The sequence below is a fragment of the Odocoileus virginianus genome, chromosome 33 (genome assembly GCF_023699985.2).
Source record: "Odocoileus virginianus isolate 20LAN1187 ecotype Illinois chromosome 33, Ovbor_1.2, whole genome shotgun sequence".
Taxonomy (NCBI): domain Eukaryota; kingdom Metazoa; phylum Chordata; class Mammalia; order Artiodactyla; family Cervidae; genus Odocoileus; species Odocoileus virginianus.
This window is the reverse complement of record NC_069706.1, coordinates 7,494,995-7,511,823: the sequence shown is the minus strand read 5'-3', so window position 1 is coordinate 7,511,823 and position 16,829 is coordinate 7,494,995. Positions and strand designations below refer to the sequence as shown.

The following is a 16,829-nucleotide window of genomic DNA, read 5'->3' as shown; positions in this document are numbered from 1 at the left end:
GATTGGCATTTTTGATCCTTTTGCCAGGAAAAGGTCTTTTTCCACACACAGGGCATCAATGGACCTTAATGATGTTTCCTTTTGAGTATTTTTGAGTTTGTTGTTGTTTCTGGTTTTTTGCCTGAATAGTTCATAGCCTGGGTGCTTCTCCTTGATTTCCAAGGCAAAGGAACTTTGGAGACTGGAGTTGTAACACGGTGTTTCTTGACATGTACTATGACAGTTAAATGTTAAAATGTCACCTGCTTCACAAACTTCTTGTTTTGAACTAATTTGGACTTAGGAAAGTTGGAGGAAGCAGGATTTTTAAGTGTCAGGCGTAGGCAAGAAAGTCAGTTATGCCATTTTGGTAGTAAGCTAACACACGACTCGGCTAATGAGAAGTCACATGTGTTGAAACCCTCTTGAAGAGAAGCAGGCCTACTTCTGAGCGTTGGTGGTGTAGACTTGGAAGTTGGCAGCCGGAGGTAACTGGAAAGTTTGTTGGGTAGGGAAATACACCGACCTGGATAAGAGTGAGTGCTTCCAGAACTTAAAGATGCTGGGGTAAGCTGGGAAGAGCCAGGGTGTGGGGATGAGGGGGAGGGGCCTCCGCGGGGTCACCCCTTGAGGAGGAGGAGTGTCGTTGTCATTGGTGTTGGGCAGAGAAGACCGCGGACTGGAGGACACACCACCTGGGTGCGCTGGTCAGAGCTGGTGCTGCATTGCCGCCCCCTCGGCTGGGACCACTGTCATGTTAATGTTCCCAGAGATGCCCAGGTGTCCTTCCAGGGAGTGCAGGTCATCCAGTCGGCCGACCGGGGCTTTACCTTTCCAAATGTGAGGGAGCGCCATGTTGAAGTCTCGGGGCGGTGGGTGGCTCGCCCTTCTTTCTGTGTCATTTGGGAACCTAAACGATGAAGGGAGGGAAGTTCCCGTCCTTGTGCAGCCACAACAGTTCCATGAGCTTCTCCCGCCTGGCATAGGATATTCAAAACCCAGGCCCGCCCGCCCTCCCTGGGCAAGGGGGCCCAGTGACTGGTTTCCCTGACGTCCTGCTACTGGGAGGGCAGCGTCCCGTGTGAGGTACCAGCCCAGGAATATCAACCAGGAGAAGGTCTGACTCGTGCAGTAAGTTGGTAAACTGGCCTGTGCTTTGGAGAGGGGTTGTGAGATTGTTGGGGTGATGTGTGATGCAGAGTGTGATAGCATCCAGGGCGTGACTCCAGGTGTCTGGGTGGCAGTCTGACCTCTTGGCTCCCTCCCACCACCCCTTTTATGGTGCTTTCAGAAGGACTTGGGGGCGCTTTTCTCTATAGGCTGAGCAAACTAGGCTTATGCATCTAGAATTGCAAGTACATTATATCAGTATGACTTTGGGGAATAAATTGCATTTCAAGGCTCTTAGTTGACCCGGTGCAATTGCAGTTTTCAAACAAGCACCTGTGATACTCTTTAGCCTGTTTACATGGTTAGATATCCAGCTGCTCCTCTGAAATAGTGAAGGGCAGGTAGTTTTCTTTTCCTAATTGAAATATAGTTGGTAGTAGGTAATTTGGAAGTGTTTGCTTCTTAGAGTTAGTAGTTTGTCAGTTTGGAGGAGAAATTATTCAGTCAAACAAATTGGGTGTGAATTGGTTAAAGACATTCCTCAATCCCTAACCTCGGTTTCTCTTTTATAGCCATCATAGATGGACCAGTCAGTGTTTCCCCACGAATCTCAGCCTTTCCCTCCTGTCTTTAGCATGTGAGGGCAGAGGCAGAGCAGATGGGGCTGGTGTGCCTGGCCCGCAGGATGTTCCCCAGGAAGCTGGTGGGTGAGGTTGCTGAGCTGAGCCCCACGCTTTGGGCAGTCCCCCTCCTCCAGCTCTGTGTGATGTCCGGCCCGCACTAGCGAGAGGGCTCCTCCTCTTTCTGAAGCACTCCACGCCTCCTGCTGCTACTGATGAGGACAGATTAAACCTGGTTTCCTCCCGGGACCCGTCCTGCTAGAGAAGGCCACTCGGGGTCTTAGGAGCAGGAGAGAGGATGCTCAGGGCGTAACCTGTACTGTGCAGTGAGGTGGCCAGCGGCCACACGGTGGCAATCGCAGTCCTTAACTGACCAGCCGCGCTGCAGGGGTTCAGTCGCTGCCCGTGGCCAACGCCACCACCCGGAACGAGCAGATGCAGCATGTGTCGGTCGGGCAGAAAGTGTTGATGGCCAGAGTTCACCTAAACAGTCTGGTTGGAGCCTTAGCTAGCAGGTGTTTGCTGGTAGCATTAGTGTCACGTTGGGTGTTGGAAAGATACAATGTGTCCTGGAAAAGCTAAGTTAAAATGAGTGAATGAATGGTGCCTGGGCAGATGCTACAGAGCAGGCTTTCTGCGGTTATTTGTGGTGCAGATCCAGTTGTTTGTCTTTTTTTAATTTCCAGTTCACTTGTGGACAGTTTCTTTCTGTGTTTTGTAAGCAGTACAGGGTAAACAAATTATTTAAGAAATGAAATAGGAATGCACACCCTATGTTATTATTACATTAAAGCCACATTTCAACAGTTATCACTTAGAACAAACGCATAGGAAGAAATTGGCAGAAGTTGCGTGTGTTCACTGAAAGTGCAGAGAGGCCCTTAGTTTGAGGAAATGTGCTCCTGCCCCATGGTGACTAAACAGTTTTGTGTGAAACAGCAGTTCCCCGTGTAAAAAGCTTACTTGCACATTTGGAAGGTATGCCACGTATACGACAAGTCTCTTTTGTTTGTTTGTTTTGTTTTTGATCATTTTTGGCTGTGGCGGGTCTTCACTTTCCTTGGTGTACGGGCTTTTCTCTGGTTGTGGCGTGTGGGGCCTGCTCTCTAGTTGCGGGTTTTGGGGCTTCTCCCTGCGGTGGCTTCTCTTGGGGAGCACAGATCCAGGGCAGTGGACGCCAGCAGCTGCAGCACGGGGGCTCAGCAGTTGGGACTTGCAGGCTCTGGAGAGCAGGCTCATCAACTGCGACAGCTCACGGGCTTCGTCGCCCCTCCACACGCGGGATCTTCTGAGACCAGGGATCGAACCTGTGTCTCCTGCATTGGCAGGCGCGCTGAACCACCAGGGAAGCCCACTGAGTCGTTTTCAAAGTAACAAGTTATCTTGCTCCTGCTTGCTTGGGGGACATCCTTGCTCCCCGTGGAGCATGTTGATTCAGACCATCTCAATGTCTGTTTTACCGATAGTAAATAGTATGCATGTGAGTCCAGGGCTGCAGAGGTGTAGGTTGGGAGCCATGTGGGACACATGACGCCATGCTGCAGTTTGACGGCGGGTAAACTGGCCTGTGCTCGGATGTGGTGGGGAAGTCAGGTCGCTGAGAAGTCTCCTCCCTTGCTCCTCGTTTCGGTGAGGCAGAAGGACGGCACCAGCCCGCAGGCTCCTGCAAAGGCCTTGGTCCTCTCCACTCCGCTTTTTTGTTGGGTCTCTCCGAGCCTCCACCAGGCCTGCTCCTGACTCCCCCTCACCCTGAGCCTGCTGCAGGGCTTCTGTCCTCAGACAGAGGGCCCTCTCGACTGGCGGGGGCCGTGCTGGCTGCCCCTGCGCTTGAGTGAGGGCTCCTGGTGAGTGTGTGCAGGGAGGACTGGCCTGAAGAGCCAGTGGAAGAGTGAGGGTGTTGTGCTCAGAGGCGGGAGGTGCCGAACAGCACCGTGGCCTTGGGACCTAGCGGGAGAGCATCTGTGGCCCACAGAGGTCAGTCCTGATCCCCTGGGGGCTGTGACCGCTACTGCCTGACGGGATGCTTTGCCGCTGTGGTTAAGTTCAGGATCCCTGCATGGGGAGATGTTGCTCAGTCACTGAGTCATGTCTGACTCTTTGCGACCCCATGGACTACAGCATGCCAGGCCTGCCTGTCCATCACTATCTCCTGGAGTTTGCGCAGACTCATGTCCATTGAGTTGGTGATGCCATCCAACCATCTCATCCTCTGTCGCCCCCATCTCTTCCTGCCCTCAATCTTTCCCAGTATCAGGGTGTTTTCCAGTGAGTCAGTTCTTCGCATCAGGTGACCACTTTGGTTGGAGCTTCAGGATCAGTCCTTCCTATGAACATTCAGGCTTGGTTTCCTTTAGCGTTGACTGGATGGGAAGGTGATCCAGTGTTATCCAGGTGGGCCCAGCATAATCACAGGGTCCTCCTTCCCCTGAGAAAGAGGCTCGATGTGACGTGATGTGAGAGGCTGCTGCTGGCTTCGAGGATGGACGAGGAACCCAGGAGAAGCAGGAAAAGGCCAGGAAGCAAATCCCGCCTCCAGAAGGAGCCCTGCCTGCAGATACACTGATTTGAGCCCGGGGAGGCCCATTTTGGACTTCTGACCTCCAAAGCTGAAAGGATAAGTGTGTGTTGTTTAAGCCAGTGAGTCTGTGGTGATGTGTTGAACCCCCCTGGGAGATGGGTCAGGGTCCAGGAAGTGGATGAGAACCGGCAGATGGGCGTCTGGGAAGCTGCACAGAGGCTGGGAGAGCGCGGCCGCCCCTCCTGGGACCAGGCCGCTGGATGCCAGGGCTGTGCCGTGTCCACTTGTTGGCTCCTTCCCACAGTTCTGATGTAGAGGCAGCAGCATCCCCATTTCACCCCTGAGCAAAACAGGTGCTGAGCACACTCCACAGCCTACCAGGGCTTGACGGCAGTGGCAGGCTTTGAGTCAAGCCAGCTGGCGGCACAGAAATTTGCGTCTCGTCACATTCAGCAGACACTTGGTCATGACATCGTGGTCACCCCCCTGCTGCCCTCTCCAACGGTTCCTGTCTCCCCGCCCGAAGTGGCAGGCTGCAGGTGGGCTCCTCAGGCGGAAGGTTTCTGTGTGGTTCACCACATGCTTTGAATGTAGAAGGCGGCTCACTGCAGAGTCAGCCGGGGCCGCCTTCCCTTAAGCACGTGGAGTACGGTGGGTGGCAGAGGGAGAGTCAGGGTGTTTCTGGAGGTAGATACCTGCCTGCCTCACTGAATCAGGTCCTCAGTACCGTGAGTCTGAGCCAAGGTGAATCACTGAGCAAACCAGTCAGGGCTCTGGGCTTCTGGAGAGATTTAAACTTGAGAAGGCAGGGAGCCTTGTCCGCCAGGGCTCAGGGTGCAAACCCCAGCTCTGTGAAGCCACAGGTTGGAAACCCCGAGGCCGCACGTCCACCCCGGTCCTCCGGTCAGCTCACCCACACAGCCCTGCATCCACTTGTAAGCAGACTGAGGCTCCTCCAGCCACACAGATGGCACCAGCCCGGCTGTCCCCCTGCTCTGTCTCCAAGCCCCAGCCACCTGCATTCGTCTCCTCAGTGCCGCCTGAACCATCTGTTTCTTAAGGCAGCAGCTTTCACCAGGTGGAAAGAAGACAGGGTTGGAGGGGCCACAGCCGGGTTCCTCGGTGGGGCAGGGGCCTAGAGGCCAGCCAGTTCCCTCACTCCTGACATCCAGCTAGCAGCGTGGGGGCGTATCCGGAATGTCTTCCTCCTGGGCCTCTTTTCCTGACAGTTTTAAAGGTTTAAAACACAAGATAGATACATACACACCGCTAATACGTTCACCACTGGGTTGGCCAAATTGCGACCTCCAAGCACGTGGTTTGAAGGTGTCTGGAGGAGATGCAGATAAGTGAGGTAGCTCACGGGCATCCTCATTAGGACCCAGAATGCAAATGATCCGTAGAGGTAACTCGTTCCTTCTCAAGGCGTGCGGCAGGCAATGACCCAGACACTACCTCTCGGGATCTGGACTGGTGGTGGCCGTGGGCTCCTGCTGGACGCCCAGGTCGTGGGCATGGTGATGTTACAAGCAGGGTCCCCGGGAGCTGTTAACAGTGCTCAGAATTCTCCTCCAGGTGGTCACTGATTACCCTGAGGGCTCGGGGAAGGAGGGAGAATTACAGATCCAAAAGTATTCTGTGCTAGCCAGTATTTTCTTGGGAATCAGAGGTTATTATTTAAAATGTTAATTTCTCTTTTGATGAAGTTCAGTCCTATGCTTTTTAAGGGCTGTTGTTCTTAAAATATTGCTTTCATTGTGGCTGCATTGTTGGAGGGCTTGTGGTCGTGTGACTTTGTTTTAGAGCTTTGTTTGTGATTAGACTTGTGATTTAGACTTTGTTTGTGATTATTACACCCCCTACTCTAGAGGCCAAGAGACCCAAGTCTCTGGGCGGGTGAAGTGATTGAAGTCAAGTAAATACTCAGCTCCCCAGTCTCAGCAGATCTGTTCAGGGGCACATAGCACCTGTGACTCGCCGCTTCGCTGCGGTGGACGGTCTCCCATCGTCACAGACAGTTCTGGTGGCCAGTTGCTGCTTCAGATCCAGCCTGTGAACTGGTTTTGGGAAACTGCCTTGGAGCATATTGCTCAGAGTAACAGAAAACCAAGCATTTTCTTCTGTAGAAAACCCAGGAAGAGGGATCCGCAGACTGATTCCCCAGAGCGCCTGCTCACCCTTCGCCTCAGATCTCTGCTTCAGGCGCTGGCCCGGGTGCTTGACACAGAGGAAGAGAGGATCAGGTGTCAGCCGGAGGGGAGTCCGCGGGATCTAGACGGGCCCCGGGAACACACTGCTAATGCGGAGAGAAAGGGATGACGGCCACAGAGGGGCAGAGCCCAGGCTCTGAGGCGGGGAGAGCCGTCGTGTCCGGCTGCAGGGCGCCGGGAGGTCGCTGACTTGCGTGAGCTGGGCCAAGCCGGGGCACTAGGATGTGAGTTCTGGGGACTCGAGGCGAGAGTGGCAGAGATCTGGCTTTGAGTGGATGGAGGCCAGCCCTCTTTGCTTCCTGCCCAGGTGCATGGATCGCAGTCAAATCTGAGCTGTGTTTCTCTGCTCTCCCCCCGTTAGTCTCTGAGGCCAGCGGCATTCTGTTCTCTCCACTGTGAATAGCCATTTCTACCAGATAACTGAAGGCACTGCATTTTTATATTTTACTTTCAGTAGGCTGGGAACAGGCCGCCATTCACAATGCCAGTTAACCTTCATTTTACCTGTGTTGGTAACCATTATAAAGGTTAGATTTGCATCTGCGTGTCTGCAAGTCTCTGAAAAAATGTCAGTAGTCACCACAAATTTTAAAATAACGAGTTATATTGATGATTCCCATCTGTCACAATTTGAACCACCCATTTAAAGCGTCCAATTTATTGTGACCGTCAATGCAGCGAAGTTTTGAACATTTTCCTTACCCCCTAGAGTCCTGTGTGCAGCCCGCAGTCCACCGTCTCGGTGCCTGTTGTGGACACTGTGACCGCCTCACACTCGTGTGGCCTCGCATCCGGCTCCTTTCTGAAGCTTGAGAGGGAAGGATCAGCGCGCCATTCCTTTTTATTGCTCAGTAGTATTCCGTCCTGTGGAGTCTTGCTGTGATTTGTATGGGATCAGAAAGATGTGCAGTCTCTCATGATTCTGTCGTCTGTAAGAGGTTTTTCTTCAGTATTTTTAAAAGGGACTTGGAGCTTTGTTGAGGATGTGATTCACCGCCAGATCTAATCAGCTGGGTGGTGTGGGGTGAGGTGTGTCAGTGTCAGTGGAGGGTTGTTAGCAGCAGCAGAGCCGCATGGAGGCGTTTATTAGGTTTCTCCCGCACACAGCTCTGCGAGTTGCTGACAGTCCGCAGGCGCTGGCTCGGGAGGCCACCTGGCCCGTGGGCTGCAGGGGGAGATGGTGGCAGGTGGGTGGGCGAGGCTCGAGCGCACCCCTGTGGCTTCTCCCCGCGTGCTGCTGCGGTCCTCACAAAGCGAAGGGCCTGCAGGCAGACGAGCCCCCAGGCGTCGAGGAATGCGGGCACTCCTTTGCTGTGCCCTCCTCACTGCTGGCAGACCGTCTCCTGCTGGAGCTCCGCGGGGAGGGTCCTGGGTTGCAGGTCGCTCAGGTGGCACCATCCTCCAGGCGGCCTGGTCTCTGAACCGTCACTGCTGAGAGCCCCGGAGAGCTGCTGGGTAGGTGGGACACATCTATCATCATTTGCCAGGTAGAAATTAAAAATCAGTTATTCATTTAGAGGTAATAAACCAGTATGTGGTAGCACATTTAATACAGTGGGTTTTCTCGGCCATGCCCACAGCCGTGGGATATTAGTTCCCCGACCAGAGCCCCTGGCAGTGAAAGCAGAGTCCTAACCACCGGATTGCCAGGGGATACTCACATGTGCAGCAGATATTTCCTAAAACAAAAGTTTAATGAGGAATGGCATTGTTCATACATTTTGCAGATTTATTGTCAGACTTGATAGGAGACAGCTGGATTTTCATATCTGCTTTTGCTGACAGCTGCGATGTACATTTTACTGGAGATACAAAGCAAGCCAGTCTTAGAGAGGCACGTCCTTACAGAGGTGCAGCCCTGTCAGGTAACTGTGGCAGTTCGTTCACACTCCACCGCAATTTGATAGCAGCTTAGGTTAATTGCAGCATGCAGTCTGAAAACGCGATGAGTTAACTTTTCATGCTCTATTACTTAAAAACTTACTGGATTGTCTTGAACTTTGAATGCTGCCTTTCTAATACCATTCATTGATCATTTGAAAATCACAATTCACAGTTTACAGACCTTTTAAATGTTGGCATATTTCATTGTACAGTTACATTAAAAAGTCCTTAAAACGTCACATTTTCATTCAGCCTATCGCTGTTACCTAATTGGGTTGTAGTTAAATCTCCAGAAAGCTCATGGCACAAAGAGAGCCGTGACTCTCGATCTATATGTTAGTCACCTGCCACTGGTTGGCAGGTGAAAATGAAAGTCACTCAGTCCTGTCCGACTGTTTGTGATCCCATGGACTGTACAGTCCATGGAATTCTCCAGGCCAGAACACGGGAGTGGGTAGCCTTTCCCTTCTCCAGGGCATCTTCCCGACCCAGGGATCGAACCAGGGTCTCCTGCACTGCACTTGGTTTCTTTCCCAGATGAGCCACCGGGGAAGCCCGCCCAGTGGACGTGGTTGGATGATGATTAGCGACTGGCAGCTGAGTTGTCCACAGCAGCTAATTCCATGGGTTCAGGCAGTGTTGGGTGGTCCCCTGCAGTGGGAAATTGTCCTGTGGTTCCCCCACACACACTTAAAAATGTATAGGCTCCATTAAGATGAACAGATACTCTGTGAGAATTCAAGGAGAGGACAATTGAGTAGAAATATTTGTAAGCTTGATTATTTTGCTTCCTGCTCCTCCATCATGGCCAGCATTGCACTTCCTGTTCTGTTTGGGTCTTTCCCCTCACTTTCTCCATTTTCCAGTAGCTTGTGTGGAACAGTTGGAGGAACTCTGAATTCAAACATAGCTTTTGAAACAGCACAGCTTGTTTCTGTACCTGGGTTCCCTGGAGCAGAGTGTGTATCTGACCTCCCATTTTCCTGGTTCCTTGACGTCCTTGATGCCCTCTCCCCCCAAAGAAAACGAGCTGAGCTGCAGGCATTCACGGACAAGACCGCCCCAGTTCCTAGGTGGAAAGACTCAGACTGCATCTTTTGTGCTCTGCTTTCTTTTCCCATGTGGGTAAAGTTCTGAACTTGTAATCCAAGGCGGTGTTTATTTAGAGAGTTGGTAAATCATATTCTTCTCCTTGCCCTACAGGTGTTTTTTCCCTTTGCCTTTACATACAGCGAAGTCGGCAGCGTGGTCAGCGGCTCGGCGTTGAGCTCGGGGGCAGGTCTGTGCCCCCCCGGCCCAGCGGGACCCGGAGCAGCCCCTCACGCCGAGCTGCGCTGCTCCTGTGTCTCCATGCAGCCTTGTCGTCTTGCAGAATCGTACAGCTTGTAACCTGATCAGTAGTTCGTTGCTTTTTATTGCTGGGCTCTATTCCACGGAGGGACATCTGGGTTGTCTCCAGTTTTTGGCAGTTACAAATGAAGCCACTATAAATACCCATGTTCAGGCTTTTGTGTGAACATGAGTCTTCGTTTCTCTAGAGGAAGGTGTCGAGTTGTTGGGTGAGGCGTGCTCCACGGGGAACTGCCCACCTGCTTGCCGTCCGTGTGCCTGGGTCCTCTGCACCGCCGCCTCAGCCTCACCAGAGGTTTCATCTCAGTCATCTTAGAGGTGGCGGTTGTTTTAATTCACAGCTACCTAATAGCCCAGGCACACGTCTTTCTGTTTATTTGCTATCCTTGTACCCTCTCTCACGTGTCTGCTTAAGTATCGGGCTTTTAAAATTCTTATTGCTGTCTAGTCTGGAGAGCTCTTGATGTATTTAGTGTAAGTCCTTTGTCAGGCGATCTGAAAATACTGTCTCCCAACCTGTAGCTTGTCTGTTTTTTCCCTTAATGGTGTCTTTACAGAGAAGTCCATTTTATCAAAATTCTCTTTTATGGATTTTGGCTTTTGGTGTTATGTCTAACAGTTCTTTGCTGGGTATCACATGATTACTTTTTAAAGTTTAAATGTTTGTTCACCTGAGATCCATTGTGAGTTAGTATTTGTGTAAGGTGCGAGGTTGCAGTTTATTTATTTATTTTTGTCTGTGAACATCCAACTCTTTCTTTACTGTTTGTTGAAAGCACTATCTCCTTTCCTCTGAATTACTTGCACCTTTGTCAAGAATCAGGCAGTAATGTTGACACGGGCGTTTTTGTGGACTCTCCTGTTCTGTTGTTCTGTGTCCACCCCTTTGCTAACACAGCTCCATCTTAGCTGCTGAAGCAACTCAACTGCTCCTTTCAGAATTGCTTCCCTTATGTGCTGGGAATTTGACTGGAATAATTGTGTATCAACACACATCGACTTGGGGAGAACTGAGGTCTTCACCCCGCCTTGCAGCCCTTGAACGTGGTCTGTCTTCCTGCTCTGGTGACTCTCCCTGGGAAACTAGTCTTCCTCCTCCTCTTTCACCACTAGTTTTTTTAGAAGGTCTTGGATGTAAGTGTTCCTTGATAGCCTGGGTGGCCCCCCAAAAAGGAGGGTCCGGCCTGAGTGATGATAGTCCAGTGGCGCCAACGTGGGGAGAGAAAAGACGCCAGCCAGAACCGGCTTGGTCCTCCGTCCCCGGCTGTGCAGTTTGTGGCTTCGCACAAATAAAGGAACTCCCTGACATGGGCTGTGCTTGACTGGTTTCTTTAAGTTTTAATTAGCACAGTCAGAGTGTGTATTTTAAAATCTCTCCTCTGCTTCTGACCCCATTCTTCAGTGCCCGGATTTCCTTGTCTCCGTGAGTAGAAAATGCAGGCGTTTACGGGCGGCTGTTGCTGTCTGCCCAGGTGTACGCGGATGACCGTCGCGGTCACAGATCACTGAGGCAGTCCCTCTGTGTGGGGTCTGCTGGAGGAGTCCCGCTGCCTCCTGCCCCCTTTCCCTTCCTGCTGCAGCCTGGCCGGGTGCTCCCAGGCCTCCGGCTGTGTTCTGCTTGTCCCTTTTCTCTGCGCTGTGGGGTCGCAAAGAGTCTTGGACGAGACTGAGCAACCAAACTGAGCTGCTGGGTGGTTTTGCCTTTTCTGTAAAGGCATGTACTTGCTGAGGCAACAGGAGGGCAGGCAAGACTCCATCCAGGGGGTGAACACTGTACTTAATGCATGAGGGGTGTTGTCCTGCCCACGCGCACTGCTCTGTTCCCTAAGGACTTCTGCTCACTGAGTCCTCTCTGGGTGGGCCTTCTCCCTTCATAGTCTCGCTTTCTTTAAAACTACGTGGGGTGAATCCACACACACACATCTTATAGATAGGTGGGTTTTCCGAACACCGCAGTGGATCTGTGTTTTTATTTATTTATCTTTGGCTGTGCTGGACCTTTGTCGCTGCGTGGGCTTCTCTCCAGCGGTGGTGGACAGGGGCTGCTCGCTAGCTGTGGCCGGGGGCTTCTCACTGTGGCGGCCTCTCGTCGCAGAGCTCCCAGGCTCGTGGGCTCAGTAGTTGAGGCGCACGGGCTTAGCTGCTCCCCAGCGTGTGGGGTTTTCCCCGACCGGAGATGGAACTGGTCTCCTGCATTGGCAGGTGGGTTCTTCACCGCTGAACCACCAGGGAAGCCCCAGAGTGTTTATTTCTAGAGAAATAGTGCAGAAAGGAGGGCGTCTACACCTGCCCCAGCTGCTCAGCTTCGGTTGGTGGAGAGCCCGCCTGCAGTGCAGGAGGCCCCAGATCGGGTCCTGGGTTGGGAAGATCCACTGGAGGAGGGATGGGCTACCCATTCCCGTGTTCCTGATACAGCCCATGGGGTCACAAAGAGTCAGATGCAACCTTCACTTTCAGGTGTTCAGGGCACACAGCAGTTCCGTGCAGAGCCCTCTGGATGGCTCTGCTATAAAACTGGTTTGTCCCCACGCAAAACGGCCTGTTTTATTCCGTTCTTGTCCCCCCCCGCCCCAACAGTGCAGCTTTATTGAGATATTCCATATACCCTGCAATTCAGCAGTTTTTAATAAACATAATTCACCTATCACTGCAGTTGGTTTATGATACCTAAAAGAAACCCCTGTGCACCTCAGCCATCACCCTTCCAGTCTTCCTTCTAGCTCTGGGCAACCACTGGTCTGCCTTCTAACTCCGTGGAAATCACTCTTCTGGACACCTGATATGAATGGATGGAGCCATACCACAGATGGCTCTTAGAATTAACGAGCACTTGTGTTTATAAAGTTTTTCTCTGTGAAACGTGCTTAGGTGTAAGAAACATGCTTGTGTACAGTTTGGGGCATGTATGCTAGTTTTCTGAGAATAGATATTTAGAACTGGCATTCTGAGTTATGACTTCGGCTTTCATAACTCTTGCCTTTGGGGAGAATGGTTTGACTGTAAGTTTAGACTCCAGCCACTTGGCACCCATTCTGTGATATGAGGCCCTCCACATCTGTGGGCATCTCTAGTATTTTTCACTGTTGATGTGGTAGACGAGAAGGGCTGTCCTGTTGATGAGGGGAGTTGGGCGTACTTGTCACTTGTGTTGCTTCGGGACTGTCCTTGGCTGCAGTTGGCTTGTGTCGTCTTGACTTCAGCATCTTGTGAATCCTCTGGCTGCTGCAGGCTGCTCGTAAACATCCTCCGTCCTGGGGCGTCCACGTCGTCCCCCTTGCTGGGCTTGTTGGGGCTCCTTTTCCTCCTCGGCAACCGGACAGCCCTACGCAGTAGAGCAGATGAGATTGGACGTGTAAGAAAGCAGCTGGGACGTAGTTATAAGTTCCTCAGTTGGGCTGGGTGCACGCCCCTCTCCGCACCCGGCCAGTGTCCACACCAGTCCGCAGTCGTGGTTTGTGGGGCAGATGTGATGGCGGGTTAGCATGGTCCTCCAGAGAACAGACGATTTTTGCATAATGAAGCCAAATGGAGAGCCCCAAACAAATAGTCTTATTTAAGGCACACAAGTTTATCCGTGGCCTTCCTTGGGGCTTTATTTTCCTATAACTGATGTAAATCTGAATTATTTAAGATATGGAGCCCACCGTCGGGCTTCCGCACACTGCGTCTGCTTGGAACTTTCAGGCTCTCTGCAAGGCAGGAGCCGAGAAGCCCTGGTTTAGCAGGGCGGACACCACCCGCAAGTGGGCTTCCAGCTCCCTACACGGACCCAGAGCATATAAAAATGAAACCCAGAACACAAGTTAACATGTGTTAACACACCTTAGTGTTGATTAAGTCACGGTCTCATTGTTAACGTGACCAGAGGAAGTCTAGAATCACTGGAGGCTGCCCTGCCCAGGGGCCAGGGGCATGAGAGCTCAGAAGCTCCCTCGCTCGCTCTCACGCACGTGCACGCACGCACACACACACACGCACACTCACACACTCCCCACTTCCTCCCAGGACCAGCTTCGGACAGACGCCTAGGCCCACGGTGGGTGGACAGGCTCGTGTCAGATGGCTGCCTGGGGCTGGCAGCCAGGTCCAGACCCCCTGTTCCGAGTGGCACGTGCTTCCGGCCCACAGGTGGTTCCTCTTGGGATGGGTGCTTGTGTGCATCCGGGGTTTTCAAGGCCCCGCCCACCCCCGTGCCTGCCCGCTGCCTGGTTCCTGTTCCCTGTGGAGCCTGGCAGGTGCTTCTCGGGACTGCTGTCTGGGTGGCCGGTCCCTCCCCCTGGTCCGGGTCTGTCTGTCCCTCTGTCGCCTTAGCAACCTTGTGTCCAGGGACTGCTCATCAGTTCTCCCCGCCGCCCGGCCCAGCCTGCTCTTGACACATCTCGATGCTTGCTAAGAAGCGGGACTGACCTCTGAGAGGAGGGCTGCCCGCCCCCACCTCCCAAGTGAGTCGTGTGTGCAGAAGACCAGTGTCAGGAAGGGAGTCCACCCCTTGAGGGGATGGAGAGCCTGGTAATGTGATAATGGATTTGAAATGACTCTTTTGAAGCATAGTCGAAGTTTTCCAGTTCTAGGAGGTTTCACAGAGGGAGGGAGGGCGTTTCCTCACAGCCCACGGGCGCCGTGGTCCTTGTCTGACTGGGCTGGGATGGGACTGAGCTTGTCGGCAGAGCCCGTGGGCTCTGTGGCCTGGTCGGCACCGGCTCCTTCCTGCCCGGTGGCTGCTGGGGTGGTTGACCTGCGTGAGAACAGACAGCTCAGACTGGCCCTTCCGCTCCATGTCTGTGTCCTCGGTGACCTCCACGTTCTGCCCGAGGACGCATCCTCTGTCTTCTCTATCTGTGGAGGCCTGGCTCGCCCTGAGACTCCCCCAGGGGGACGGGAGTGACACCGAGCACAAAGTTCTCCCACAGAATTGTAGGTTTTGTAGGGGCGTCCAGAATTGTTTCCCAACACCCAGGACGTTCTGGCTCCTTGGGGAGTATGACAGCCGACACCTGTGGGTCCTTGCTTTTGTGGAAGCCTTCTCGGACCCCCTCCTCCCTGTCCTCTGCTGGGGGCAGGGCCCCAGCTGCTGCCTGCCCCCCGCCCCCAACCCCACCTCACCCCCACCCCCCACCACGTCTTCCTATAACCAGCCCAGCCTCTCAGCCCAGCTCAGCAGGAGTGGTACATCTTCTGTCTCTCACCATTGAGTTATCAGTTGCTTCTTTGAGCTCAGAGCCAGGGGTTTTGTGGATCAGAACCTTGGGAAATCAAGTGTATCTGAATTCTTGAGAGGAAGTGATGGAGCTGAAACAGGATATATATGCACATCTCCGTTTGGACCTGTACAGAACTCTGTTTCTGAACCACTTTGCCTTTTGAAGGTGATCATCTCCATTGATGGTTACTTGATTATGTGTCTGGGCCTGAGAACTGTGGGCAGCTTTAAAAAGAGAATGCTGAGTGAGAGCTCCTGGAGGTTCTATGCAGTCACTCTGATGTGGCTGAGAGAACCCTGCCCTCCCCTCCCCCACCCCCAGCAGATTCTGCTGCAGACTCACATGGCGGGGAGCTGCGTGCTTGGACCAGGAGGTGACTGGCCCCCAGTGGGGCCTCATGACGCCGAGAGGAGAGGAGGGGGCCCAGGCAGAAGCCCCGGGGCTCTGACCCGGAAGTCAGGGTGGACTGGTGGGGCGGGGCGGGGCTTAAGCTGGGCTGGTGAGGCTCTGCTTGACCCATCCGAGGACCCACTCATGCAAGGTTGCGTGGTGTCTGTGGCACTCCACTTACCCTTTCTGCCCTTTTAAACCAGGTTGTGGGTTTTGCTCATGGGGTTGTATCACTAGTTGGGATTTTGAGGAGAAGTTTGAAGGGGGGTGGTTCTGAGTGGAGAGCGACTCTGAGGCGGGGCTGGACCCTTGTGGCCCAGTTACCTCCTTGGGGGCAGCATACAGACTTAGTTGGAAGGCCGTGAGGTTTTATTGGAGTTGTTTGGTCCCCTCTCCCCAACCTTTTTGGGAGAAGTTTGTGAAGTGATGGAAGACATCAAGGCCGTCAAAGTGGAATTTTCTGTTTTTCTCCTCCAGGAGTGAGATTCGGGCACTAAATCGGGACCACCTCATTTCCATAGCAATTGGCCAGTGCTGTTTGGGTCAGTGGCTCCGGGTTGTGACATCACAGAGGTCTGGGAAGAGTAAAGCTAGATATAGGCACAGGGAGTCCCAGTAAAAAAGGAGGAAGTGCAGGCTTTGTAACTAAACAGGGGAGGCTTTTGTGTTTCTAAGTCACTCTTTTAAAAAGGTATTTTGAGCCATGTGTATATATTAAAATTTGCCACTGACGCTATCACAATGCTGTTGTCAAAAGGCCTACTAATCATGAGTAATGGAAATGATATGTTGTATTTCTGGGCGTCTTGTGTATATTTCAGAATGATAATCACCCCCTTCCCCTCCCTGACATTTAAGTGTACCAGAGATTTGGTCTGTATATTTGAGGCATTCTGTATTGTCACTGGTGTTTGTAATCATTGTGTCGTCATTCATATCTGGCCGAATAAGAGTTAACATATCTGGGAAAATTCCAGTTGGGCAAGACATGAAATTCAGAACAGGATCAGTTTATATGGTGACAAATAAACATAAATGCCAATCTTGCACTTCTTCCTTGATGATAAAGACAGCCTTATCGTTTAGGATATTTCTGGAAGCCTAGTTCAGATTGTGATATCAGGCACTTCCATCATTTAATTCTGGTCCAGGGATTTACTGTGTCTTAATTAAATTTTTAATCCTTTTGTTGAACTAACTCATTTAAGAGGAGCTTATTTTAACTGGATACTCAGTCCCTTAGGAGCTAGACTTGAGTTGCCGACCTTTTCTGCAAGGGTCCCGTGCCAGTTGATTGGGAGGGCCTGCTGCTGGCAGTTTCTGAGTGTGCGTCATGGGCCAGCAGGGGGCTTTTCTGCAGTTTCACCGCTACCGGCCTGGACCACTGTCGCCGAGCCTGTGAAGGGTGGGAAAGTGGTCAGCCCAGCAGGAGCGTGTGCTGTGTAAAAGATGGGACGGTGCTCAGGAGACGCATTCTAAGTGTGGAACCATACCCTACCCGCGGTGCCTTTAGGAGCCAACTTCAGAGAAACTTCTGTCAGTTTTGCATGTGTGCACCTCCAACCAT

The 16,829-nt window shown here is 52.4% G+C and overlaps 1 protein-coding gene and 1 long non-coding RNA gene across 3 annotated transcripts in view; one reads left to right on the top strand and one right to left on the bottom strand.

Annotated features, from left to right (window-relative positions):
- The window catches only part of USP7 (ubiquitin specific peptidase 7), a 52,182-nt gene that overhangs the window by 5,311 nt on the left and 30,042 nt on the right, over positions 1-16,829 (top strand). Inside the window, exon 1 of one of the 2 annotated variants that reach the window (XM_020892157.2) lies at positions 15,178-15,245. The exons of the other annotated variant lie outside the window; for it this stretch is intronic. Within the exon in view, the coding sequence (XP_020747816.1) occupies positions 15,215-15,245 (31 nt within the window). The 5' untranslated portion in view covers positions 15,178-15,214. Of the gene's footprint in view, positions 1-15,177; positions 15,246-16,829 lie in introns of those variants that run through there. 2 annotated transcript variants of the gene reach the window in all.
- Positions 14,223-15,362, bottom strand: LOC110136458 (uncharacterized). Its single transcript, XR_002313657.2, has 3 exons — positions 15,215-15,362; positions 14,858-15,096; positions 14,223-14,406 (listed from the first exon to the last, which is right to left on the bottom strand). It is a non-coding gene; the product is annotated as an uncharacterized lncRNA (long non-coding RNA).